Consider the following 25,835-nt stretch of genomic DNA (forward strand, 5'->3'; position numbering starts at 1 on the left):
TCCGGAAATGGGTGTAGAAAATCACTTTGCTTTTTTTCCTTCTCTTCTGACGTCATTAGAGAATTGCAAGCCATGTAAGGGTTTCCTGGTGGAACCAGAGCAGAACCTTCAGTAGCTGACCCCGCCCCACACTCTCAACCGAACTATGAGCAAAGTAGCTCCTGTTAGTCTGCAAGAACCAGCAGAACAGAAATAATGAACTGACTACTGTTTCACATCTTCTATTTTCCACCCTGATGGTCGCTGTGTTTACACACCGTGTCATAGCGGTAGCATGTAGCAGCTGTCTGTTCTCCTCTGGGATGATTCTGTCGGTCATTTCTCACAGATGGATCTGTAAAGACAGACGTAAAACAGAGTGCATGTTTACGGTTTACAGAGTTGATGCATGAGGTAAACACTGAGCTAACTAGTATTATTTACCTGAGAGAACCCGTCAGGAGAACCTGGAGTCTGGACCGCAGATGTTGTTCATTTGTCACCGATTTCTGATGAGATTCCTCCGGTAACGTGTGCTGTGTGAAGTTTCTGGTTTATAAACTTTATAAACTCTATTTTAGCTCCTCTTTCTCCGTGGGCCAAAGCTGCTCCGTCACTGTGTTGAGGACGTTTGATTGATAGAAACGCTGACCAATCAGAGCAGAGTGGGAGGAGACAGGCTGTAAATCAGGATCTCTCAGACAGAGGCTAAATTTCAGAAGTCATTTTTCATTTTTTTCAGACTTTTTTTTAGACTTTTTTCTTCTTTTTTTTTTCTTTTTACCTTTTTCAGACATTGTTTAGATCTTTCAGACTTTTTTTTCCAACATTTTTTTCAGACAATTTTCCGACTTTTTTTCCAACATTTTTCCAACTATTTTTTTCAGACATTTTCCGACTTTTTTTTCCAACATTTAAAAAAAAAAAAAGTCTGAAAATTTTTTGGGGAAAAATGTTGGAAAACAAAAGTCTAAGCAATGTCTGAAAAAGGTAAAAAAAAAAAGTCTGAAAAATGTCTGAAAAAAAGTAGGAAATTTTTTTGGGGAAATATGTTGGAAAACAAAAGTCTAAAGAATGTCTGAAAAAGGATAAAAAAAAAAAAAAAAGTCTGAAAAATGTCGGAATTTTTTTTGTGAAAAATGTCTGAAAAGAAAGTTTGAAAACAAATTCGGAAAAATAGTCGGAAAAATGTCCGAAAAATGTCGGAAAAAAAAGTTTGAAAAATGTTGGAAAACAAAAGTCTAAAGAATGTCTGAAAAAGGTAAAAAAAAAAAAGTCTGACAAATGTCTGAAAATAAGTCTGAAAAATGTCTGAAAAAAAAGTAAGACATTTTTTGGGGGAAATATGTTGGAAAACAAAAGTCTAAACAATGTCTGAAAAAGGTTGAAGAAAAAAAAAGTCTGAAAAATGTCGGAATTTTTTTTGTGAAAAATGTCGGAAAAGAAAGTTTCAAAAAAAATTCGGAAAAATAGTGGGAAAAAAGTTTGAAAAATGTCAGAAAAAAAAGTTTGAAAAATGTTGGAAAACAAAAGTCTAAAGAATGTCTGAAAAAGGTAAAAAAAACAAAAAGTCTTACAAAAGTCTGAAAAATGTCTGAAAAAAAAGTTTGAAAAAAAAAGTTTGAAAAATGTTGGAAAACAAAAGTCTAAACAATGTCTGAAAAAGGTAAAAAAAGAAAGTCTGAAAAATAGTCTGAAAAAAAAGTTTGAAAAAAAATGTTGGAAAACAAAAGTCTAAAAAATGTCTGAAAAAAAAGTCCGAAAAATATCTGAAAAAAAAGTTTGAAAAAAAATGTTGGAAAACAAAAGTCTAAAAAAAGTCTGAAAAAAAAGTCTGAAAAAAATGTCTGAAAAAAAAGTTGGAAAAATGTTGGAAAACAAAAGTCTAAACAATGTCTGAAAAAGGTTAAAAAAAAAAAGTCTGAAAAATGTCTAAAAACAAAGTTTGAAAAAAAAAGTTTGAAAAATATTGGAAAACAAAAGTCCAAACAATGTCTGAAAAAGGTAAAAAAGAAAGTCTGAAAAATAGTCTGAAAAAAAGTCTGAAAAATGTCTGAAAAAAAAGTTTGAAAAATGTTGGAAAACAAAAGTCCAAACAATGTCTGAAAAAGGTAAAAAAAAAAAAAAAAAGACTGGAAATGTCTGAAAACAAAGTTGGAAAAAAAAGTTGGAAAAAAGTCTGAAAAAGGTAAAAAAAAAAAAAAGTCTTAAAAATGTCTGAAATAAAAGTCTGAAAAATGTTTGAAAAACAAAAGTTTAAAAAATGTTGGAAAATAAAAGTCTGAAAAAATGTCCATAAAAAAGTCTGAAAAATATGACTATCATATGACTTTATTCTCTAAATCTGATTTATTTTTTCTCTCAATGTGGCCGTAATACTCCGTCATACCATAGACCTACAACAATGATAAATAAAAATGAAAATGTAAACAAAAAAGTAATTAATTTCCATGTTTATAAATCCACGGGGAGCCACTGGAGAGGAGCTGAAGAAACGCAGGTTGCTGACCCCTGATATAGACCATTATTATAAAATGGCTCTATAAATGAATAACATCCAATTACCAAGTACTTAAAACACTTTATTTCAAATCTTTACAGATGTATCACAACTAGAGGTTACCCGAAGACTAAAAAGGTGGGATACTGAACTTAACTGTAACAAGTACATTACCTAGTTACATGATGCAAAAAAAAAAAGGTGAATAAGCATAAAAAGGTACAAAAAAAAAATATTACATAAAACTTAATTGATAAACTGCCTGAATTATACATCTGAAACAGGATATTTAATGCCAGGTTAAGATTCACCAACATTTTTGACAGAGTTAATCGTTTTGTTTATCATGAAAGAACAAGTGCAACGAGGAGGAGATGGGAGAAGTTACACTTCCGAGCAATAAAACAGTACCTTTCCAGAACATGTACAGAGTCAATACGGGATTCCATGTGAAAATACAGGGCTCTTTATCTAAAATCTGCAATAATTCAGGTGCGAGGGGGCAATGGTACAAGAACTTATGGAATAAGCAGACAATGGAAATTTAACTTATAAAACAAAAAGGAAGAAAAGCTTACAAATTGGTGACTGAAAAAGGTTGTTTTATAAATATACTTGTTAAACATTCTTCCTCCGTTTCAACCGAATGAATACTGCATGATTCCACCTGTAGTACAGTTAAAATCCTTTAGAAAAAAAAGAAGTTTCCAACCCATTCCCCACTACAACCCCCCCCCCCCTCCCCAGAAAAAAAACGGGACAGGAAAACACAAAATAAAAAGGCAAGAAAGTTGAGTAAATAAAAAAGTATGTCTGTTGCAAGCAGAGTGTTTGTCTGTTTCTTCTGATGTCTAGATGAGGTGGAATCTTGGTCCAGCGGTGGCGACGATATCGCTGTAGGGCTCAGTCTGGGTGACCTCGATGGCTTGCTGCTTCTTGAGGACGAGGAAACTGTAAAACTTGGCAGCTGCCTGCTTCTTGTTGTTGTTCCGGCACAATTCAAGCAGGCTAACTGAGTCTGCACCAGTCTTGGCCATGACGCGCTACGGAGGAAAGAAGAACAAAGAGTCAGTCGGGGCGATCAACCAAATATAATAAATAAAATAAAAAAAGGGAGGAAAAAAATACTACTAAAAAATACTAGGCCAGAAAGTTGGGTTCCCAAAGACAGTGCTTTTCTGATTTAAACCAATACAGCAAAAACTATTTTGCACATGGCTGATAAACAAAATTGATTCATGTTTAATTCTCTGAATACCAAAATTTAATCCGCACACAATCAGAATTTTACAAACAAATCCCATAACAACTCTTCCCAGTCCGCTGGCTGTCCGTTCTGGAAAAAATCCAGTGTTCATACACAGCCCTGGCTCTGTAAATGGGGAAACAAACAAATTGACTCGGACCGAGCCACCAGGGTTGAAACGAAGGTTATTTTTTACATTCAAAGATTCTATTGAGGATTTCAAATGAAGCCTCGAAAGTCCGTTAGGTGCGACCCTTCTTTTGTGTTAGTGAGGACAGAAGGCTTTGGAGCGCTTCTGTGAGTGATGCCGATGCAGCTGCTCCACTGGTGCAGAAGGAGCGCATGCTGCGGGATTTCCTCCCGGTGAAGCGAGTGTTTATAGGATCAGGAAATCCCACGTTCAGAGAGCTGGTAATTCAGTCTCCAGTGTGGCAGCACAGCGCAGCTTCAGCTTTCAGAGCAAAGTTAAAATGGCTGCGAGAAGTCGTCTGTCCAAGGAAAAGACTACGGAGAAAAAATCATCCGCTTCCTGTGTGACATGAGAGGTGACTGCACGGTTGGTGTTGTGTCTCTGTTCATATTTTCTCTCCATGCTCTTATACAGCTCGTATACCATGCTTTCATTTGTAAACGGAGAAATGTCTGGCTGCTTCCCGAGTCGTGTCAAGGAGACGAGCCAAACCAGAGTCAGAGCCGCCGTTGCTTGTGTCGGAGCGTTCTCCGATGCAACACATGGGGGCTCAAGCCAAAAGGGATGCTTCAAAGGCGACGTTATTCACGAGGTTAAAGTAAGCCCTCAAAACACCGCTGTTTAAGGGGAGACGGCCTGCAAACGTGACTTTGAGGTACGTCTACACACACACACGCACACACACACAAAGGGATGGGTAGAGGAGATGCTGAGCACCACCAACATGAGGCGTAAAAACTCGTGGAGTCATCATGACGCATTTCCTAACAGACATTATTGAGGCTTCATTTGAAAACCTCAATAGAAGCTTTGAATGCAAAAAATAACATTCAGTTCAGCCCTGGTGGCTCAGTCAGAGCTCCTTTGTTTCCCCTTTACAGAGCCAGGGCCGTGTATGAACACAGCGCATAGCCAGAACGAACAGCCAGCAGACTGCGAGGAGATATTGGCTGAATTTGAGAAACAAAAACAACATTAACTCCAACATTAAAACCGTTTTTTTTTTAAAAAAGTATTTGAAAAGTAATATCTTTTTTGTACCTGGAGACCGTGCAGCATCTGCTGGGTTCTCTTGTTCCATCTCTTCTCCTCCTGATCCTGGTCTCCACCCTGACCGTCCTCTTCCTGAGGACCATAAACAACACAGTCATCAGCATCAACTGGCCCAGACTCTCACAATCATATTAAAAACGTCTCTACAGAAAGACATTTTCTAGAAACTGCTAAATTTAGCAATTACTTCTTGTTCTGTTGTTTTACTTGTTTTCTCTTAAAGCCCTTCAGGCAGTTTTTAAACAAACTTATAAAATGCGTCACTATCAAATGACTACCAACTACAGTGTATCAGAGAAAGCAGTTATTTCCCCCTCACCTCCTCTTCATCACTATCATCCTTCTTGTCTTTGCTCTTTTCACCGAGCAGGTCGAACTCGGGGACGAGCTGGGTGAGGTTGAGGCTGCTCTCCTCTGGGGGCAGATCCACCTGTTGCATGTCTAACCTCTGAGACAAGACTGAGCGGTCAGCCACCTGTTGCTGCTCCAACGGAGCCATCTGAAAGAGACAAAACCAGAGGCACCACAGTTAGGACACACATGTTTCGTGTTTCTCTCATTTCATTGTTGAGCACTTCCCAAGTTTACTGCTCCAGGAAAAAATAAAAATAAAATCACTGTCCGGGTTAATATTTAAATTCGATAACGGACAAAATCAATGTGACCTGATTAATGAAATCATCAACTCTGGTTGAAAACAGCAAACAGTTTAACAAATGTAAACCAATTTATCATGAGTTATATGCTTAAGCACTGAACTACCATTAGAGGCCTTTAAGCATCACGTTTTCTACATTTTGCTCCACATGAAGTGTTGAGGAAAACTATGCAAACTCAACTCCGGTGTTTTTACAGAGAAAAATAAAATGGAGGTGACAAGTACTCACGGGAAGGGTGCCCTCTTTGTCGAGGGTCTTGCGTTTGACACCGCGAGGGGTGGACGGAGGAGGCATGGCTGTCTCATCCAGGGCCGTCCTGCTGCCCTCCATCGCAGAGGCTGCCAGTATACTGGGCTCCTCCATGATAGTCTGGTCTGAGGGACGGATAAGAGGGATTGTTAATAAAATGTAAATGTGAAAGTGAACACAGCCTTACTCAGTAACTGATGACATGACATGTCTGGGATGCGCTGCTGGGGTACGACCTCCTCTCAACTCTGACAGCACAACTTACCAATAACATCTCTGTGCTGACTCATGACCTCCTCTCTGGGCACCTCTGGGTTCTCCAGCTCTTTGAGGAACTCATCCAGACTGTCTGCTTCGCCGCCCTTTCTCCTCTTCCTCATCTCGTCTGGCACCAGAGGTGTCAAGCAGCGTGTGAACATCTGACATCAGAGATTTTACAGTTAAAATTGGAGGGAAGTTTTATAAAAGAAAAAAAAATACTAACTTTATGCAAAGTCAGAAGTACAATAGAAGTGTAGGGAAGGAGAGACGCACGAATCGGCTCTGATGTCATCCGAATCCGCGTTTACGCATAATTCATCCACTCGTTGGAATTATTTCTCCAATTTATAGACCCGCACCCACATTGACAGTCCACCTCTACCGGTCCCTGTGAGATATATGCAAGCGTGATGAACTATTACACTGAAGTAGGCTGTTTTAAATAAATTAACTTTTATTAGTGTTCCGGTGGGCCGCCCAACTAGATTTAGCCTTTTTCATTTTTATGTCCGAGAACAACGCCATCCAGGATTGATCAGCCAGTGGACTAGTGGCTGCAGGACGCCGCCGGGGAGCAGATGGAGAGCTCAAAGTCCAGGATGGAATACGGTGGCGTGCACTCCGCTCGCCCCTCGTTGGACTAGTGACACATTACACACACAAGGTTCATTCCCAGAGCCCGTGATTGTTTTTAAGAAATCTTGTAAGCCATTATTTTACTGCTTTTCCTCATTAATGATGTATTATTTCAACACCCCCCCCCCCCCCATTAATTAAACAGAAACGTTTATGACCCGGCCTGCCCGACCCGCAGATTAACCAAGTGCCCTCGGTTATAACTGCAATCTGCACATCACTTGTAGGGAGTGTTAGGGAGGACTGATGCCAGACAAAAGGAAAAGAGGTGTGCTAAATTATGCATCAACACGTTTTCCATTCAGTATTCTGGAGGGGTAACGTGTGGGTGTGAAAGGATAGGGAAAAGAGACAGACAAAACCAATCACTTCCTTCACCTCCTGTTCCTTCAATGTTCTCATTTTAAATCCCACAACCTGAACAGAATGTCAATGAAAGATACAATATTATAAATCTACTCTCCTCTTCCATTAAACAGTGCCGAGTCTGGCCTACTTGGAGAATCAGACCTCCGGTGTGGCCTGCTCATTACCGTTCCCAAAGTGGTAATACTCCTAGTCAGTGATTTCAGACAGTTATGGTATGTTCTCTAATAATGCATACATATTTATAACAAGCATTTGTCACCTTGAGCAGCCTGGCGTTCCAGAGGGGCTGGGCAGGAAGAGAGAAAAGCTTCTCCACTCCTCCGGTCTCCTTCCACATCATAAGCTTCTTGGTGGGAGGGGCGAGATCCAGCGTGGTGACAATGTCCGAGTAGTCGGACAGCTGGGCCCTGATGGTCTTACTGTCCAGCTCCTTCACACTGTCCACAATCAGCTTCCTCTTACGCTTCGCCTTGGTCTCTTTCACTGGAGGAAAAAATAAATACTTCATGACTGCTTCACTATCATTTCTCCATCATTAACGTAACATTTCAGAATATATTGTCATATGATGCCAGTGTTTTGCAGCCTGCAACTGCTCAATACAACCAGAGATTTTTATGGAATAGCTACCTTTAGGGATGCACCGATACCACTTTTTTTCCAGACTGAGTACAAGTACTTACATTTGGGTACTCTCCGATACCGAGTACTTCTCTGTGCCAAAAGACCCTCGTTAACAGCCAGCTGGAGGGTGTGAGCGACACACGGCAGGCTGGGGAGCCCGCATATGAGGCGGTGCGCTGCGACCGGCTATAGGTCGGCTTGGAAAGGCTCGGGGCGAAGGTGGCTCGCGGCCGCAGCTTTACAGCGCTCCCCGCCGGGGACGGCCCCCTGCTCCCGGTGCAAGTGTCGACCGGTGCGGACTGTCCTCAGTGCGCCCCAACCGCATCGGCTCACGTTAATGGCGCCAGGGGTCTGCGGCGATGTCGGCAACCCACACGACCCGTCTTGAAACATGGACCAAAGAGTCTAACGCCCGCGCAAGTAAGAGGGTGCAAGCAAAACCCTGTGGCACAATGAAAGTGAGGGCTGGCGGCATCGGCTGAGGTGGGATCCCGCCCAGCGGGGTCAGGCATACCACCGTAAAGTGGTATCGGTGCCGTTGTATAGGGGGAGTTTTGCGAGTACGAGTACATGAGCACAGTATCGGACCCGATACCGGTATCGGTATCAGTGCTTCCCTAGCTACCTTGGTAGAAAAGGTGTAGCAAAACTCTCCTGGTTGACAAAGCTCTATTGTCTCACAGTGTACAGTACATATATTGTCATATCAGCCAATCTTAGTCTTTAGTATTCAATATGCACAGTGAAATATGTGTAAGCACCATTTGCTTTGCTATGGTTTGCAAATGGTGAAACGTTTAGAGAATGGAAAAATAAAAAAAGACTTTCTGCACAAATGCAACAAAAAAGAATGAATACAGAATTTTATACAAAAATAGAAAGATTTTGTTAAAACACAACCATCTCTATGGGGGGGGGTCTTACCAGTGATGTCAATGGGCTCCAGGGCAAAGGCCTCCTCCTCATTGTGAACCAGAGTGGTCTGTTCTGTCTGGTCAGCCATCGCTGGCAGTGGCTCTGCTGGGCCGGAGTCTGGGCTGTCTGGACCAGCTACACACACAAAAAGTACAACAAAAATCAATTGCAATACCCCATAAACAGTAAAGTCATGACACAATGTGCATTGCACTTATAATGGCACATGACTAAGCAGATTTTTCCAGCGGATCTCGGTAACATGCACTAAAGTAAATGTACTTTATTGAAACATAGTAAAACTAAGGAATTAATGGAGACAATGTATAAGAAGAATAATAACTTCCTATTTCATATGCTTGGCAAAAAGGCAAACCAACTTTACATTATTACTTACGTGACTGGAGGTTGTCAAAGTCGTCCTCATCGTCTCCATGATCTGGGGGCATCAAGACGCTCTCTGTGATGGCTGGAGGGTCATCGAAAATACCTCCTCCATCTTCAGAGCTCAGAAGCTTATCAACTGGGACATAACAAATAAGATTAACTCTTCATTACTCAATCATAAATATCTCAGCAGTCCAAGGTAGCCCATGCTGAGATAAAAATAAATAAAAAGATAGATAGAAGAGCTTACCCAGCATTCCCCCATCACTGTTGCCCATGGAGCCGTCCCCAAAGTCATCATACTCCAAGTGGTTGGACTTGTCTGGGAGATTGGCTGGACCGGGCTCAGCCTCTAGCAAAAGGTTAGTGGCTGTGGCGCCTTGCATGATATCCTCCTCAAATGTGCTGGCATCACGCATCATCTCTCGGTCGTCCATACCAAAGTCAGCTAGAAGAGTACAGAAGGTCGTTATTATAAAATATGAACAAGTCTTTTTAATTCTACCTAACTGTTCTATTATTCTGATAATAAAATGCTACATCTAAAATCTATACCATCAAAAATGATTCAGCAGTATGATACACATTTTGGAATTTACAATCATCTACTCATACATATTGGTGGTATCAGTATATATAGCGTCCTACCAAAGTCATTGTCCTGCAGGAGGTTGAGGTTGCCAACATCTTCCCTCATGGTGATCTCTTCTACTCTGCTCTGGTTCAGGGTGAACTGCTGGGCAACATCTATGTCACTGTTTGAAAAAACACACAAAAAACAACATCAAGGATGAGTTCAACAGCTGGTGCTTGGGTGACACAAACTCACAAAAATGAGGGGATGAAATAAGAGTAGTAAATGTAACTTACTCCAGATCTGGCAGTGGCTGGTCAAAGTCATGGAACTCCTCAGGTAAGGTGATGGCATTGTAGGCTGCCTCTCTGTTTTCCTCGGGTAGATCCACCACACCTGAAAACAGATACAAGTAGTAATGTTGTTATAACACACAAAAACTGATCACAGATTCAGATAAAAATGTTCATAAAATGGTTCATCTTTACGGTCTCATATAAACCTGCTGGTTAGAGATCGAAAAAACACTGGAGCTTTCATGCCTGTAGATTTCTTGTTTTGCTTTCAGCCTTGTGACTGTTTCAGTGGAAAGAAATTCAATAACTCCTTCTTCAGAAGATAAATAACAAAGCACTTTGCTCCAGTACTAATTTGGCTTGTCATTTCTCCTTACCTGGCCTAAAAGCCATTTTGATCTTGATGAAGGCTTCATTACAGTCAGCAAGCAGGTACTTGGCCTTCCTGTGGTAGATTCTCACCACCCCGAGGAGCAGGTGGCCCGATGTACGCAATGCCATCTTCACCTAAGAGAAAAAAGGAACAGGAAAAAAAAGGAACAAAGAAAAGTTATGTTTACATTTACATTTACATTTTTCTTGTAAAAACCAGACTGAACTGTGTCATAAGCGTACACCAACATCAGAGCAAAGACAGTGAAATAAACCCATTTTATGAAGGCTGTGTTATAAACTGTGACAGCAGAAAGCACAAACTCTGCTCTAATGCATTACCATTCATTATTTTTCTTCTTTGGTAGAAAACATTTTTAATATTACTGCTTCTAATTACTGGGAGGAAACAATAAAAGCAGCACAAAGCCATGCAACAACTCAGCCTGCAGCAGGACCAGCAGAACACAGAGACTGCATGTTTGTCTTCTTACCTTGGGTGAGATGATGCTCTCCACACTGCTCTCCAGATTGCATTCAAATACATGGGCCTTGGTCAGCTTCTTGTCCCAATGGGCCGCTAGCCAGATCTTGGCCAGCGGCCCACGTTTGCTGAGGACAAAGTGGGCGTAGAACATTGCCCCGGTTCCCCTGGCTCACACACTCACACTGCGGTATGGTTCACCTGGAAAACATCATTGATTCGTTTATGTATAAGGAGAAGTGGTTTTAAAGGTCAGGACAAAAAGAAAAAAGTACCAAGATGCAAGAAAGAAACTAGCAGCACAGTTCCATCCATTTGAAGCATTTAACAAACAGTGTTTTCAGCCAACTTCAGCAATACTAAAGTTGCAGTAATTGTAGCTGGACTGTTGCACAGAATCAATGAACAGTTGGATGTTTTTGCTAAAGTGTGAAAAAAGTTTGTGAAAAAGACCAGACATTAATCTTTGTGTCTGTAATAAGGTAAAATATCTTGGACATTTCATTACTGAAGACATGACAGATGATGATATTTATATGCAATGCCGCTATAGATGTACGCACACGCAAACATTCTCTCACGGAAGTTTAGTATGTGTTCAGATAGAGTAAAGATTTGTAGATAGATATTGTACACCGCTGTCTACAGCCCATTTGTGGTCAAACTATAAAAAAGCGAGCTTACAGAGAATCCAGGTTGAATATAATGATGCAATGAGAATATTACTAAAAAGACCAAGATGTTGCAGTGCAAGTGAAATGTTTGTGTCTGCAGGCATAAATACTTTTCAAACTGTATTAAGAAATATCATGTACTAATTTATATGCCGGATAAATCACTGAGAATGACATCATCTTGCGGTTTAGCACCACAAGGTACCAATCACAGCTGTGGAGGCACTGGTATAGTTCTTTATATGCAAGGCATTGATGTATGTATTTATATTTTTAATATCTTTGAATCATGACTTTTTATAGTGCTTCCTGTATTGTAATATATTATATTTAATGTATTGTTTTTTTTTTTTTTTTCTTATCTGGACCTTGAGTCTGCAATAAAGTTTGATCAACCAGGAGGCAGTTGGAAGCAATCCAGTAATAAGTCCTGCTGGTTCAACACTGATCACAAGAACCAGGAAATCACATCTAACTGGTTTTCAGAAATAAGTTTAATGTTTGCTGATGAAAGAAGCCCAAATAATAAGACCAAACCACCTGGTCAAATCAAACACATGTACAGATTGAGCGATTTCTATCTAAAGTCAGGAGTCTTTTTCCTTCTCAGCTTCAGCTGACTGGAGGCAACACTGTAAAGATGAGAACCAGTGAGACAAATACACCTCGGTTTAACTAACCTTAACTAACTGATATTAGCCAGATAACTTTGGGTTTATAGCAACTATTAGAGGATGGAGTCTCTCGAAGGAACTTTGCTGGCTGTAACTAACTTTAGCTGATCTTATGTCGCCTCATTAGATAACGTAGAAAGTATAAAGTTAAAGTTACCATCAGATCGATAAAGCTCACTAGAAGCTCATCTTTTGTCTCGCTGTGCTCAGTTTACTGAGATAAATCTAACCGTTCACGTTACTCATTGTGAGTAAAACACAAAGGCACATTTTAATGAAAACAAGCGCGGACTCCAGTCCTCCAGGAGGAAACCCTGAACCCTGGAGCTGCACATGTCCGTCTAGTCTCCGGTAACACACTCTGCTTCTACTTCTATCAGTCACCAACTAGTAAACTGCACAAACACACGAGTTGGTTAAAGGAGAGATGTGAGCCCTTAATACGATGTAATCACGGTTAGAGCGCCAATGAGAGGCTGGTCACCTCCAGGAGGTAGTCGGCGCCATCAGCCTCCAGCTAGCAGCTAACTAACTAGCTACCACTGGAGCGATGGAACAGATTAAAGGTTACATGGTAGTTCTTCTACACATGGTGACAACATCACATAAAGACCACGAACAGACAGTAAAGCATCAGATCGACTCACTGTTTACCTCCAACAGAACCACCGAGGAGCTAACTGCTATCATGTAAACAGTGTGCGGATGTTCTGGTGGTTCTGATGGTTCTGGTGGCTCCTCGGCTCGCTGCTTTACTGTGTGTTCATCATCTAAATGTGATGTTGTCACCATGTGTAGGAAACCCATTTAACTGGAGTTCAGTGTAATCTGTTGCAGTTAGCTGGAGGCTAATGTAGTTCAGAGAGCAGCCTCTCGCTGCCGGGGAGCAGCCTCTCGCTGCCGGGGAGCAGCCTCTCGCTGGCGCTGTAACCGTGACTACACCGTATAACCACACTCATCTCCCACTAACCGTGCGGGCTTGTTCCAGTACCGCAGAACCACACAGAACCACACAGAACCGGCTAGCTGCTGGCTAACAGCTAGCACGGAGGAGCTAGCAGCCGTTAGCATCCAGCTAGCCGTTAGCAGCTAGCTGGATGCTAACGGCTAGCTCTGTAGTGCAGGCCGCGGCGGATCCTCACTAACACACAGCGGGTTTGTTTAGTCCAGTAGAACCAACCAGAACCAACCAGAACCACACAGAACCACACAGAACCAGCAGCTAGTATCCCCGCTGCAGAAACACTTACCGACTGAACCTCTTCTACAGTGAAACGCCAGTGAATCCCGGTTATAGTGTTCTCTCTCCTGTTGTTCTGACTAAAACAGCCAAGATGGCGCCTCTTCCTCCTCCCGCTCAGCGAGCCGCTTTCAAACGGACCGGATGTTGACAGGCCGCTTTCAAACTGGACCGGATGTGCGTCTTTTTAAATGTTTTTTTTCTGTTGTCCTTTTATGTTTGACACAGCTCTTTGATTATGTTTTCGCTGCGCTTCTTTTGTATGTAAATGTTTTAATGTTTTCTGCTGTTACTATGGATACTGTCATTTTGAAGTAAAAAAGTAAAAAAAAAAAAAAAAAACAGGATCGGATGTTGACAGTCCAACATGAAGGAGGAGGAGCCTGAGACAAGGCCTATAGAAGGAGGTGTCATCAATACGTCATAGCTCAGGGGTACCACGCCTGCGCAGTACAATCTGGTGTGGAAAGCAGGACCGCAGCTACAGCTACACTGCGCATGCGCTATAGCCCAAAGCCCTAGTCCCATGACTCAACCTCCTTCTACAGGCCTTGAGCTGAGAGCTGACCGACAGCCTGCAGAGAGCTGAGAGAGAGATAGGAGGCGCTGTGGCACACTGCTGACCAGAGACATGTAGGACTAATACATCAATAAATATCATTATGGAACTACTGTGTGTTGTGTTTTACAGAGTATGCATGAATCTAATACAGGTAGGGTGAGTTGCCCCAGTGGGTGTACTGTAGGTCTTCCTCAGACAGCATAGGACAGCATGGATTGTGGAATAACAATTGTTATTTATAGGATTTTAGTCTTCTAATGCATTATTTTAGATATTTAAGGTGAAGGGCAACTTATATTAAATAACTGGATTCAGCTGCATCTCTTTTAAAATGGTATGAGTGTTTTTTATAATTTTGCAGGTAGTCCCTTACAAAACAAAGTATACCTCAAATTTATTTTATGAATTAAATTTAAGTATAGTTCAGGTATCAATATTGTTTGCCTGTCCCACATTAGGAGATAAAGATTTGTCTGAGACAATTTGGCACTAAGAGAACTAATATGTCTACCTTTTCTTTTATGAGTGTGATATCTGCATTTTCTTTATTGGTTTGATGAGAACACATCCTGGGGATTTCAGAGTGGTACTGGGTTTAGATTTAATCTATTGGCTTCATATCGGAATATATTCAAGAAGTCTGAAATGCAAAAAATTTCCCACATTAGGCTAATTCACCCTATCATTATTATTATTATTATTATTATTATTATTATTATGATTATTATTATTATTATTATTATTATTATTATCATTATTATTATTATTATGATTATATTATGATTATTATGATTATTATTATGATTATTATCATTATTATTATTACTAGTAGTAGTAGTAGTAGAATATTGTTGTTGTTGTTGTCGTTGTATAATAATCCTTTTATTTTGTTACAGGTTCACTTCCCTCTGAGGTTAGCCGATGTTCAATACAGTGCAGACGTACATATTATTTCTCCTGCGCTGCTCGTGGCTGCTGTACTCGTGGTATTTGTATTTTTGTGGATATGATTGTCTTCCTGCTCTGCTCCCATCACCAACTGTCCCATCTGGCCTCTAATCTTCTGAAAACAGCAGATCTCATGTTGTTATGACCCATGCAGGACAACTGAGGCTCACATCCGGTCCATCAACAGAGCTCAGTGACCTAAAACAAACTGTGGTCTCCTAACACACCTTTGTCACAGCAGACGTTCTGAGCAGGTTATTGTTCCTTTTATAGGGACACTTAAATGCAGAGCAATCATCAACGTTATCAGGTATTCCTGTAACTAATTTCCTGCTTTAATAAGTCAGAATGTTTGCTGTGATAAAGGCCAAATAATAACCAATCAAATGAATGTTTAATGGGTGAATTCATCAAGAGAACATTTTAATAGGTTACTCACACAAGGAGGACGAGGAAACACTGAAATGACCAAACAAATCCAGTCCTTTGAACAGAATAATCAGCAGGGAACTGGACATTTATGCCGACTACAAAAAACAGTTTCCACAGATACAGAGATGAGGAGCAGAGAGACAGAGACACCGAATCATCTACAATCAAATTGTAAAATCTGTATGCAGTAAAGCAGATTTGTCTCATCGGCTACTTCAGCATCTGCTGCAGTAGAACTGCTGCCAGTCGATCATGTTCATGATTCACTAGCAGCAGGGCTCCATGTCACTGTATCAGGACGGCTGGTAGATAGCTGAGGTGGTGCTCACACATCATTAGATTAATAAATGTAGTTGTTATTATCAGCATGGTTTGTGAATTGATTTATCGAATCATTTTAAGTCACATCCAATGAGCACTCATGCATAGCTGGATATCTGCAGTACAGATGGAAAACAAGGTGAACTCACAAGGCACTAAGAGCTGCGTGATAATGCATCATAATCACAGGATAACAACTCCGGCAGTCAACATTTATTACTTTAAGTGAAGAAGTAATTCACTAAATTAATTTAAATGTGTGTAAATATGCTCCAGAATCACTCAGATCATCGTTCTCGTCCACATCTCATCATCTCACCGGCGCATTGTGAGATTAATGAATTATTGATCGAGGCCAAATTACTAAACACGATTCTGCAGTTGAAAGCTATAACAGATGTAAGAGAGACGATAATGCATTTAAAACGGTCTTTAATGTAAAACTGGATGGAGCTTTTCAATGTGTTGCAGATTTATGATAAATCAAGCTATTTTTATGCACAGAAACAGGTAACACACGATGCTGCACAGCCACGTCTGGATGGTGACACAGTTTTTTGGGCTGCCATCTGCTGAACAAGATACTGTTTTTTTATCCAGATAGCTGATTGCTGGTTGCTGTTATCATGTGACAGAGAGACATCTAAACAGCCACTTCTACTCTGATGCTTTCCTGCTTCAGATGAGCTCCGGCGTTGACGTACAAGGTGTGAGTCACAAAGCCTGAACATCTGATTATCTCTACATAAACACAAGTATATTATTATCTGCACAGCTGTATGGAATAAAACATCTTGTGCTTTTGGATTTGCATTCTTGTATGTATGCAGGAAAACACTCAGACTGAGGAGATGTGGGCTGAAAGTAGCCACAGATTTTTATCTAGACAAATGCTGATTGAAGCATTAGATGCCTTTAATCCTGTGAAATGAATTGTTTCTGGCTAATAGTGCCATAATGTGCCTAATCTTAATGTATTCAATTATATCGCCACAGGGATCCCCTTCTGCTCCTCCGTAACGTAGCTGTTGGATGACATTCAGTTGTACTGTCACTGCAAACAGTCTTATAATGCTGTTTAAGTTTTGATGCTTAGGTCTCATTAAAGAGGACCTATTATGCTTTTGTGCTTTGTCCTTTCTCTTTAGTGTGTTATAGAGTTTTATGTGCATGTAAAAGGTCTGCAAAGTTACAAAGCCCAAAGGAGTTACTCTCCTCGACAGAAAGGCTGCTCCTGAACTACCTGAAACGTCTTGCTTAAAGTCCCGCCTCTTTTTCCGTAACGTGGTGATGTCACCAAGTAACACATTTGCATATCCGCCAGTTAGGAGCTCAAACAGAGCTTTTCAGACAGAGGGGGAAAAGAGGTGGTGCAGCACAGCCGCTATGAGAAAAACATGTTCTAGTAGAAACCTGAAATACAAAGTATGCACCTGAAAATGAACATAACAGGTCCTCTTTAAATATATAATTTACTGGTATATATGATATATGATTAGTTATGGCTTTCTTTTTATTTATTTCTCTTTCATGTGGCCGAGTGTGACTTGAAACACGATACAATATAAAATGTGATGTGAAGCTGATAGAAAAAGAAGGACAGTTGTCAGATTTGGCCTGGAGTCCAACGGTAGAGCAGAGGCCTGCCTGACTGAGAGCACGCTGGGATCCGTCTCCACCGCAGATACTCATCAGCAGGATTAAGAGACGCTGAATTGATTAGCATACCGTTAAATCACACAAGCAGACTTTTGGCAGTGGATAGACCCCTCCAGTACAGAGAAGTTTCACTTCTTGGCTTATCGAAAATCACTTATTTCCTCTCACTCCGTGCAGTAAAGCATCTACACATCTGGATCTGTTTCTCCTGATTTGGTCCTCAGACCATCAGACTGGATGTGGTCTTGCTGTAATTGTCCAAATGGTTTTCCTTTTTAGTGTGTCACTAGATAATTTATGCTGTGCAGGCACGGTTCCAGCTTTAACAAACTGCACAGCTTTTTCTCTGAGAGTTTTGCCCATTTAGGTGTCGGTCCGTGTGTGTGTGTGTGTGTGTGTGTGTGTTTTGGGGGTAGCAATCTCTCCGGTAGCTGTTGCTGCAGCTGAGTTGGCAGCTCTCATGCACCGCGGGATCATCCTGGATAGATGCTGTTATTTATGCAGCGTGTCTAAACCGATCATCCTGACACAGATTTATGTAAACACAGCAGTTTCTTGGCATCGGATGACGTTCACACACGCACACACGCACAAGGAGGAAGCTAAAGGTATTATTTGGTTTGGCTCTCCCTCAGTGGGCGCAGAGCATAAACCCAACATGCAAAGTGTGTTTTGGGAAGCCGGCGGGTCAGAGAGGAAGAAGAGAGAGGACCAGGTTGATTCAATAACAGCAGACATACCAAGACATTTTAGAAATGGTCACACACAAAGAGACAGGCAATTTATATCAAACATTTTATTTATTGATTTTTTTTTGTTTTGTTTTTATAAAATTCTTTTACAAAATTGTGATTTTTCCTCTATCTTTCCATTTTTAATCTCTATAAAATTAGGTCTGCAGTTACGGAAGAGAGGGAAGGAAGCAGGCAGAGATTCAGTCGGGAAGCCATCCTGTCTGATAAATACTGTGTGTGATTGAATCATGTGTGTGTTAACATGTATTACTATACTCGTGACAGCCAGGTAGGTATAGTAATACAAGGCAGTACGTGTTTAAAGAACAGTTCCTACAACAGAAAAGGCAGGAATGTGGGTATCAGATGTGGGGTGAGTCTCCGTAGCATTCCAGTGTTAAACTATATCATTTAGGGAGCCGTTATGTGTTACTGGATATTGATGAAGAAAACAATAAACCTACTGTGAAATGAAAACAGGGAGCTGTTTCTCGCAGATGGGAAAAAAACAAACTAATACAAGTGTATTTCTTCTGAAGGCACATCAATATATAACCCCACTGCCCTCTGAAACAACAACATACAGAAGGAGAAGAGAAAAAGATAGAGAAAATATCATCTGAAATATTGCACCAAGTTCATTTCTGAAATGTGATTCTGTTTATGACCATATTCAGTTGTCTCGACAGCGCTGCGTTTAGTAATACTACAGTAGGATTGTTTATCTGCTGTCAAGCCGAAGTGAAAAATACCATGCAGCACCTCCCCCCCCCCTCTCTCTCACATTTTACTTTCTTATATCTAGACAGGAAATGTTTTAATGAACCAAATAAAAATGTGAATGCATGGCATTCCTTATAAACTCATATATAATCTATTGGCACATGTTGTGGTGAGGGGTACAGAGCTGTGAACCTTCAGTGTGGTTAGATGTCTCTAGAAATGGTGCTGGCTTCACACGGAGACTTCATGGACAGATCAAAGCTTTAAACAGACGATGCACCGGGATTTATAAACGCAGGTGAACATCCTAAACTCATCAAATTCTGTTAACATGTCCAGGTAACCTGATATGATTGACACATCACGGCAGAAATAAAACGGAGCGTGATTGTTGGATGGAACCAAACACTTAGAAATTGTTTAAGTCAGTTAGCCAATAAGTCAATTAGCATCCTGATCCAGCTGTAAAAAAACAACAAAAACTATTTCATGTTCCATATGTGGACACTTTCCATTCAAAGTACAGATTTGCAGTAAATGAGACACAGATTGAGAAGACTAACATGGAGAAACTGATCGAGACAATAATCATGGGACATACTGAGTTATGGGACACACTTGAACATCCTGGTTTTACCTCAAGCACAACAGCACTTTACCGATCTGAATCTCTCCGAGATGAACGGCTGTTTCAGGCTGTGATTATCAGAGACACTAATTGGCATTCTGCAAATTAAAAGGCGTCTAATTATTTATGTTGAAGAAATACCACAAAAGAGAATAATTACTTAATAGAGCACATCTCAAAATGTCTTCCCTGTTGCCTTTTAACAGGATCACAAATGCTTGGTGAGAATTCAATCTGGACATATCTGTTCATAACGAGTCGTCTCTTTAGTGTGAAGCCGACTCGGAGTGTGAAAGCATCGAGCGCTGTTTGATGCTCCTCGATGAAAGCCGTGTTAGCCCGTGTCAGGTACTTGTCAGCCGAGGCTCCTGCTAAACTCGTCACTGGACAACATTAAATTGGGTGTATGGCATAAAGACAATAACCGTATATATAAATATCTCTTGCTAACTAAGCCCCAAAATGATCTAGTCCCTCGTCTTCACAGCGGTTTGTGTTTCAAACAGACCGTCGGTTGGCTCGATTAGCGAGCTCAGCCTCCCTTAACCAAGGCCACTCTATTGATCTGCTGTTGTTCTTCAGGCCAGCACGCATTCAAGTACCAACTCTAGCTCATCATGTACAGTATAAACCTTTATGAATGAGACGTGAAGAAGACTTCTTGCTCGACAATAGAGTCCATTGAATCGTCTGCATTTCTATTCAGTTCATGTGTTTATCTAGTTATTCCCACTTTAGTGAAATCCAGCTAGTTGTGAAACACTCTCGTAGTTTTACCATTCAAAATGTTCACAATGGCACATTTTGTTTGTCAGTTGAATACAAATAATTCCTCCTTACACTTCAGCAAGGGATATAATGTGAATGCTGACCTGAAGAATTGACTACAGACCCATTATTCCATCAGTTATGAAGCAAATCATGAAAAACAAAAACACAAAGCAGCGAGATCAAGGTGCTCAATCTGCACCAGGTCTTTATCTCAGACTCCCACATCCCAACGCCGTTAGATAAACTTGAGGCACTGTGAATATATCAGATCATAACTCAGTTCTGCAGGTGGAGGGGTCGCCGCTCCTCTCTTCACCCCCCCACCCTGCTGTTGGTTTTCATTAAGACAATACAGAGAGAGAGTAGTGCTGGCCATTCATCCACCGTATAAAAAAACAATCCAAAATAGTGTTATCCTCTTCATAGTCATAATTATCAATAAGATTCTGTCATCAGGAAGCTGTGCAGAGTGAACGGAGCAGAAGAGACGGCGGGTCGGAGGCGGGAGAGGTTTTCCACCGACGGGACACAGAAGCAGCGAGCTGTGATGTCCAACTCCGTGACTTCCACCACTTCGGTCCAAAGTAGAGCAGTTTTAGAGTCCTCAGCTGTCCTTCAGCTGCTGGTAGTCAGTGTGTGCTCAGCTAGCTAGAGAGGAGACCAGTGAATGAGGTGTCCTCCACATCTGGTCCAGTTTCTCCTCCTCTCCTCCTGAACCCCGTTTGCTCCTCCACTGATCCGGCCATGTGATCATTGAAAGGCTCTGCGTTTCTCTCCGTGTCCGCCCCCCCCCCTCGCTCTGTCTTTGTGGTGTCCAGAGAGCGGGGGGGCTTTGGAGGGTTATAGCCTCTCGATGTCCCTGTACTTCTTCCGCAGTATGGACACCTGGTCTTTGAACAGGACCGGGTCCAGCCTCATCTGAGAGTGGACCAGGGGCATGGTGCCAAACCAGCTGGCGAACTTGTTCATGCAGGTCTGACGCTGGGCGAAGTGGTCCGGGTCGGCCCAGCGAGACGCCCGGGAGCTCTGGGGGGGGGGAGACAGACAAAATGAAAAATGCATCACAGATTATTCTGACCTTTCAGAGCCTGTTGTAATTATTCATGAGGAGTTTTTTCATTACTGAAGGCCATATTGCAAAAAAATAAAACACATTTCAATCTGAATTCACAAACGCCTGATCTTTATATATTATAAATATATATTTATAACAGCTAACACTATCAGGGTTTAAATGGTGCAATGTGTCTCAAGGCCATCGGCCTCTACAATAATCAATAAGAAGAAGAAGAGCGCGGTTCTCTGTCTGATCAATACGGAGCATCAATGTGAAGAAGAATAAAAGATGATGTGGGCTTCTCCAGCTCAGAGGCAGGATGAGGCAGGATGAGGCCGGCGTGTTTAAAAGAGAAGCTACCAGAAAAAACACCTCGCTGGACTGAAGTAAAGAACGTCCTTCATGTTAAACTGCCACCGACAGTCTGCATCCTGCAGGTGTTTCTCTCCACACGTCAACTCAACAGTTGAAAGAATGGCAATCAAAATGTACTTTCTACGAGTAGAGACGTTCCCTCTACTCTGTTCTTTATCGTGCGTAGAGAGAGACTACAACCGTTCTAAACATTAACACCTTTAATAAACCTGATTACTCACACATGATGATCACACATGAAAACACAAAAGGAGTGGAACCTCTGAGAGAACTGAAAGAACGGAGTAACAAGTCCTGTATTGGTTCTCTCTTTGAAACAGTTCCATCAATAACCCTGACCACGGTGCCGGTTCTGCCTTCAGGCGTAGTAGAAAACAAGCTATAGTTGTACAGGACACACATTCAGCCTCACCTGACCCATCATGGTCTCCTTGTATTGTTTCTTCTGGGTGACCTTGATGGGCGGTAGTTTAGACACAGAGGACACCAGGAAATTCATCAGAATGTCCTCGCAGTTAGACATCTGGTCGACCATGGTCTTCAGACTGGCTGGAAGGTAGGTGGTGTACAGATAGTGGTAGTATCTAAGAGAGGATGTACAGTAAGAGAGGGTGTTTTAGTGCTGAGAGGAGTGATATAGAAAAGAGAAGCAGAGAGGAGAGGAGAGTGTCAGTACTTGTGATAGATGGCAGCCCCGGTCAGCACCATGGAGTAGTCGTTGGTCCATTTGGATGTGTAGCCCCACCGCTCCTTGTTGCCGTCCCAGAAGTGGCTGCGGGCCGGGTAGCCAACGATGCGGTCGGGGAAACTCTGCCACACCGTGAAGGCAAAGTCCACCTGGACCGAGATCGGAGAGAGACAAAGAGACAGGAAGACATGAGGACCAGAAACCAGGAACACATCCACCGTGTCGAAACGATACACAATAGTGTGATTATACAATTATTAACAAGAACTTCTGCAGCATGTACTCGTGATTAAAACATGATTTGCTGGTAGTCTGACCTCTGTGGTGGAGAGCACGGTGTCCTCATCCAGACTGAGGACAGCGTCAGTGGGGATGGTGTCGTAGGGCAGAAAACGACTGCTTATCACCTGGAAGAATTCGCAAAACATAGAAACACAAACAAAATGTGACCGACTGCTAAACGACAGTAAACAGTTTTATCATGCAGCTCAACAATCAAGAGTATAAACGGGGCCCATATGAGCACATGAGAGGAACATCTGCCTGACAGGCAGCGCTACCAGGGTACCAGTTTTATATTGTGCACCTTGAATTAAATTCAACTGTAGGCTTCTAGTGCTGAATGTGAAATGGCTGCAGTAACATTACCTTATGAGAGGAGTCTATGGAGAGTAAGGCTGTGGTTCCTTACCTTGCTTTCACCCTCGATAACAATGACGGGGACTGAGGTGACAGGCCAGCGGTGCTTGGCAGGAAGAGGCTTGTCACAGTTCCACAGAACAATCACCTGCACAAAGAGAGGGGAAGCTCAGCCAACATGTTCATATTCATCTGCATACCCATGTATGAACACCTAATGAGAGTTATGTTCAAATAGCAGCCTATTAATGTCGGATTCATCAATATATGTATGGATCAAAAACCCTCGTTTCAATACAAAGCTCTATTTTTATTAACTCCCTATTTATGTGGAAAAACAACTTCCTCATTCTACTGCAGGACTATTTTCAGAGCTGTCACACCTCCTACAGCTACATGACAGCCACTAACTGGACCACTGGAAATGTGAAAACAAAATGTGCTGACACCTTCATGCTGGCCTTGCAGTTTTAACATATTTACTGTACACATGAAAACGAACTGCTCCACAACACAACAGAGAGCTAGTAGTTAAAAGGCTAACCACCATAAACCCACCACTCACACCATTAATATCATAAACAGACTTTCATGTAGGAACTCAGTGAGAAATTAGAGCTATTATGTGAGATGTTGATGTTTGACAGCTGTGCATTAAAATGATTCTGCAGGTAACGGCTTCCTGTATTTCCTGCAGCGTGCATTAGTATAATATAATATAATATAATAGTGTCTGCAGAGAGAGGAGTGTCTGGGTGGATCTATTGTAGCAGGAAGGTTTGGAAATCATTTTGGACAGCCTCCCTTCATCTCCAGCATGAATAAAATACTGAAGTTCAAAAGCAGTTTTAAGCAAACAGCAGTGATGTGATAAACCTGAGAAATGACACTGACAAACAGAGCTTCTCTTCTTTCTTTTTAACATCTTAAAACTGTTTGAAACTCAGGGATTTTTTTTTTTTTTTAAATTTTCATCAGAAACAAACAAAAGAAAACTAGAAAAGTACATCTATAGACAGACTCACAAACATACCAACCCCACATACAGAATAATAATAATAAAAAAATATATATATATTTATTTTTTTTAATAAAAGAAATATTTTTTTAAACAAAATAAAAAAAAATATTTAAAAAAAATTAAAATAAAACAAAAGTAAAATATTTTATTTTTCATTATTATTATTATTATTATTATTATTATTATTATTATTATTATTATTATTATTATTCTGTATGTGGGGTTGGTATGTTTGTGAGTCTGTCTGTAGATGTTACTTTTTTGTTTTTCATATACATACATATATATACATATATACACACATATATATATACATACATATATACATATATATATATATGTATATATATACATATATATACATGTATACATATATATATATATATATATATATGTATATATACATACATATATACATATATATATACATACATATATATATATATGTATATATATACATATATATATACATGTATACATATATACATGTATACATGTATACATATATATATATATATATATATATATATATATATATATATATATATACACACATATACACATATATGTATGTATATATATACATATATATATATGTATATATATACATATAACAACACTGAAATAATAAATATATATATATACATATATATATATATATATATACACATATATATATATATATATATATATATATATACATATATATCAAATTAAATAATACTACTAATAAAAAAAAGACAACCACTACAAGAAAGCCAGACTAGACAGACAAAGATACAATCACATTTCCGTCTATGTCGTATCAGGGAAAGAACAGTAAGAATAGCCAAACTGGATGTGACGCAGTAGGACTTCAGCTAACAGTCGGGGGAGTCAAGGTGTCTAATAATTGGGCCAAAAAATGCACTCAAATGTTTCTTGAGAACCATGTGTGTTGCTTCGAAGCCTCTCGAGGTTTGTATCCCTGAAACTAGTTCCCTCAGCCGTCTAGAAAAACAAGGAGCGCTGGTGGCCTTCCATTCTTTTAGAATTATTCTCTCAGGTACTACCAGACCAGTCATCAGGTCTGCTGTGCCGTGCGTGGTAATGCAGGAGAAGCTCCGGAGCAACCAACACTGCAATTAGTACATCAGGTTCAATCTGCAGATCATACATTTTACAATACCAATTAAAGATTTCCTGCCAGAAAGGGACAATCTTAGAACAAAACCAGAAAGTATGACCAAGAGAACCTTTTGAGGGATTACATCCGTCACAGATATCCCATACATTAGGATACATTTAGTTCATCTTTACTTTGGAATAATGTCGACTTTGAACTGAATCAACTGCAGCCTGGCGTTAATTGAACTTGAAACTCTCAGTGATGTGATTTGTTTAACATTAAAGTAGCTCCATTCTAGTTTTATGGAGCTTCTTCTCACCTCAGTAACACTCAACTGAGCGAGGTGATTGATGTTGTGTAATGTGTTGGGTTTTGAATTACCTGAGCACAGTACTGGGATTTGGCCACGGCCACGAGCAGCTTCATGACCGGCTGGGACTGGGAGACCAGCGGGCTCACCACCAGAACGATCGCTGTAAACTTGGTGTACGGCTTCACGCCTGAAAACAGCCGGGACACATCAGAGGTTAGAAAAGAAGTCAGGTAAGATGAATCTGATCTTCTGAATCACGTTCACTCAGTTATGCAGTAGTATGACTTGAACACTGTATACATACTGTCTGTTCTATAAGTAAGTAGTGTCAGCATTACCTCTTTACTATCACAAACTCTAAACTGAACTGCACACAGTAGAATTTCCACTAACACTACCTCCCTGACAGCTTTGAGCGTCTCTTGGTTTGTGCTTGTTTACTTGGCATACGGTGTAGCTGAAGGATCTAATTAG

The 25,835-nt window shown here is 40.7% G+C and overlaps 2 protein-coding genes across 2 annotated transcripts in view; both read right to left on the minus strand.

Moving 5' to 3' along the window:
- Window positions 1–2,548: 2,548 nt before the first annotated feature.
- LOC141778307 (double-strand-break repair protein rad21 homolog A-like) lies at window positions 2,549–13,543 on the minus strand. Its single transcript, XM_074652488.1, has 14 exons — window positions 13,393–13,543; window positions 10,805–10,995; window positions 10,316–10,445; window positions 9,939–10,038; window positions 9,717–9,823; window positions 9,319–9,516; window positions 9,079–9,204; window positions 8,691–8,816; window positions 7,402–7,625; window positions 6,142–6,295; window positions 5,856–6,001; window positions 5,288–5,467; window positions 4,957–5,040; window positions 2,549–3,522 (listed from the first exon to the last, which is right to left on the minus strand). The coding sequence occupies exons 2-14, from the start codon at window positions 10,946–10,948 to the stop codon at window positions 3,331–3,333; spliced, it is 1,911 nt and encodes a 636-aa protein (XP_074508589.1). The 5' UTR covers window positions 10,949–10,995; window positions 13,393–13,543; the 3' UTR covers window positions 2,549–3,330.
- A 4,555-nt stretch (window positions 13,544–18,098) lies between these two features.
- The window catches only part of LOC141778306 (exostosin-1a-like), a 42,342-nt gene continuing 34,605 nt past the window's right edge, over window positions 18,099–25,835 (minus strand). The window contains exons 6-11 of the mRNA XM_074652487.1: window positions 25,430–25,548; window positions 22,972–23,067; window positions 22,598–22,687; window positions 22,269–22,429; window positions 22,005–22,176; window positions 18,099–21,186 (exon numbers count right to left, since the gene is read on the minus strand). Coding sequence (XP_074508588.1) covers window positions 21,001–21,186; window positions 22,005–22,176; window positions 22,269–22,429; window positions 22,598–22,687; window positions 22,972–23,067; window positions 25,430–25,548 — 824 coding nt within the window. The 3' untranslated portion in view covers window positions 18,099–21,000. The remainder of the gene's footprint in view (window positions 21,187–22,004; window positions 22,177–22,268; window positions 22,430–22,597; window positions 22,688–22,971; window positions 23,068–25,429; window positions 25,549–25,835) is intronic.

The sequence above is a fragment of the Sebastes fasciatus genome, chromosome 12 (genome assembly GCF_043250625.1).
Source record: "Sebastes fasciatus isolate fSebFas1 chromosome 12, fSebFas1.pri, whole genome shotgun sequence".
Taxonomy (NCBI): domain Eukaryota; kingdom Metazoa; phylum Chordata; class Actinopteri; order Perciformes; family Sebastidae; genus Sebastes; species Sebastes fasciatus.